The sequence below is a fragment of the Podarcis filfolensis genome, assembly GCF_964270895.1.
Source record: "Podarcis filfolensis genome assembly, chromosome: 13".
Taxonomy (NCBI): Eukaryota; Metazoa; Chordata; class Lepidosauria; order Squamata; family Lacertidae; genus Podarcis; species Podarcis filfolensis.
Window position 1 is genome coordinate 25,788,912 of NC_139615.1, and position 1,791 is coordinate 25,790,702.

Genomic DNA, 1,791 nt, shown 5'->3' on the forward strand with positions numbered 1-1,791 from the left:
GAAAATATTTTGTATTACCTGGAAGCCCCCAAAACAGTATCCCCCTCCCTCATACTTTTGAAGGAGATAGAATCCCGTTTCAGGATTGTACAGTCTTACTTTCTCATTACATCACTATCCCAAGTGGGAAGGGCAGCAACATAGTTCTGGAATCCCAGCTTTAGGAATATTGCCTAGTTTCAGGGAGGAAACAGGGTAAAGCCACAGGTAGGAAATGGTTAAGCACTATCCTTCTCTCCAAATGCCTCACCTCTGCAAATCAGCCCTTCTCACTGGCCCTAACTCTAACCCTTTCTATGCGAGAAGTGCTTCAAAGTAAAAGACGTAGGGTCGTGGCAGAGCTTTTAAAACACATGATACTCCATGACCATTATTTTTAAATAATACACAATGTGAAAACCGTATTGGATACCTGGATCCTGCCAACTTTAGCTTCGAACATCAGTGGATGGCGAAACAGGAGGGGATGGTGTCTAAGCTCACTAAAACATGTCAAATTGTATTTCAGGATGATGTTGAGATTCATCATCAAACAGAAATAAAGAAAAATATGTCAAGCCCTACAACATTCATCCTTCTGGGATTTGGTAATCTCCTTGAACTGCGAATCTTCCTCTTTGTATTCTTTTTTGCCATCTATGCTTTGTCGCTTGTTGCAAACCTCCTAATTGTTTTTCTGGTTGTGGTTGACCAGCATCTTCAAACCCCCATGTACTTTTTCATCATGAATCTGTCCTTCTTGGAGACTTGCTACATTTCCACCATCCTCCCCAGGATGCTGGTCAGTTTCCTTACTGGGGATAGGTCCATATCCATTATGGGATGCATCACACAATATTATTTCTTTGGTTTTTTAGCAGCTACGGAATGTTATCTTCTGGCCATGATGTCCTATGACCGGTATTTGGCAATATGCAAACCTCTGCACTATTCAACCATTATGAATGGTAGTCTCTGCTTCCAGTTAGCATTCACTTCTTGGATGAGTGGTCTGTTAACCAACACTATCATAACATCTCTCATGGTAGAGCTCACATTCTGTGGGCCCAATGAAATTGATGATTTCTTTTGTGATGTATATCCTGTGGCAAACCTTTCTTGTAGCAATACTCACATAGTAAGAACTGCAGTTTTTATACTAGGGCTGATGGTGACATTACCCCCTTTTCTACTAACTTTGGCCTCCTATAGCTGCATTATTTCCACTGTCTTGCAAATTAAATCCAAGGTAGCACAGCAAAAGGCCTTCTCCACCTGCTCTTCTCATCTGATTGTTGTGTCACTTTTCTATGGGTCAATATTCCTTGTCTATATAGTCCCTGAAACAGAAACACTGAAGAGACTACACAAAATGTTTTCTCTGTTCTACACCATCCTGACTCCCATGCTGAACCCCCTCATATACAGCTTGAGAAATAGGGAGGTGAAGGAAGCTCTGTTCAGATCTGTCAGTAAATTCAGCAGCAGAGTTTTGTAGCTTCACTATGTTGTGCTGGATCTGGTGAAGTATGCAGAAATACACATAGATGAAGGGTTGAGAAAGGATTTGCCATTAATGGGATATGAGGATCACACATTTGCAAATACCTCAGTAAAGCAGCCTGAGCCAAACCCCTCACATTAATGTGCATATTGCAATTCAGTTCTTCAGCATATTTTTTGACTTCTGAAGTTGTTGTGGCAAACTTTTCAGCAGGTGGATCTGATTGGTATTTTCATGGATCTGTTAATCCATAATCACAATTATTACGGATAATTGTAGTTGATGAAGATATGAAATAAAGCATGATT

General features: G+C 40.6%; 1 protein-coding gene across 1 annotated transcript; it reads left to right on the forward strand.

Annotated features, from left to right (window-relative positions):
* Window positions 1-448: 448 nt before the first annotated feature.
* Window positions 449-1,477, forward strand: LOC310747453 (olfactory receptor 10A7-like; the record flags this gene model as incomplete). The annotated part of the gene is made up of 1 exon (XM_083581821.1): window positions 449-1,477. One exon carries the CDS (start codon window positions 449-451, stop codon window positions 1,475-1,477), a length of 1,029 nt encoding a protein of 342 aa, XP_083437947.1.
* Window positions 1,478-1,791: the final 314 nt, after the last annotated feature.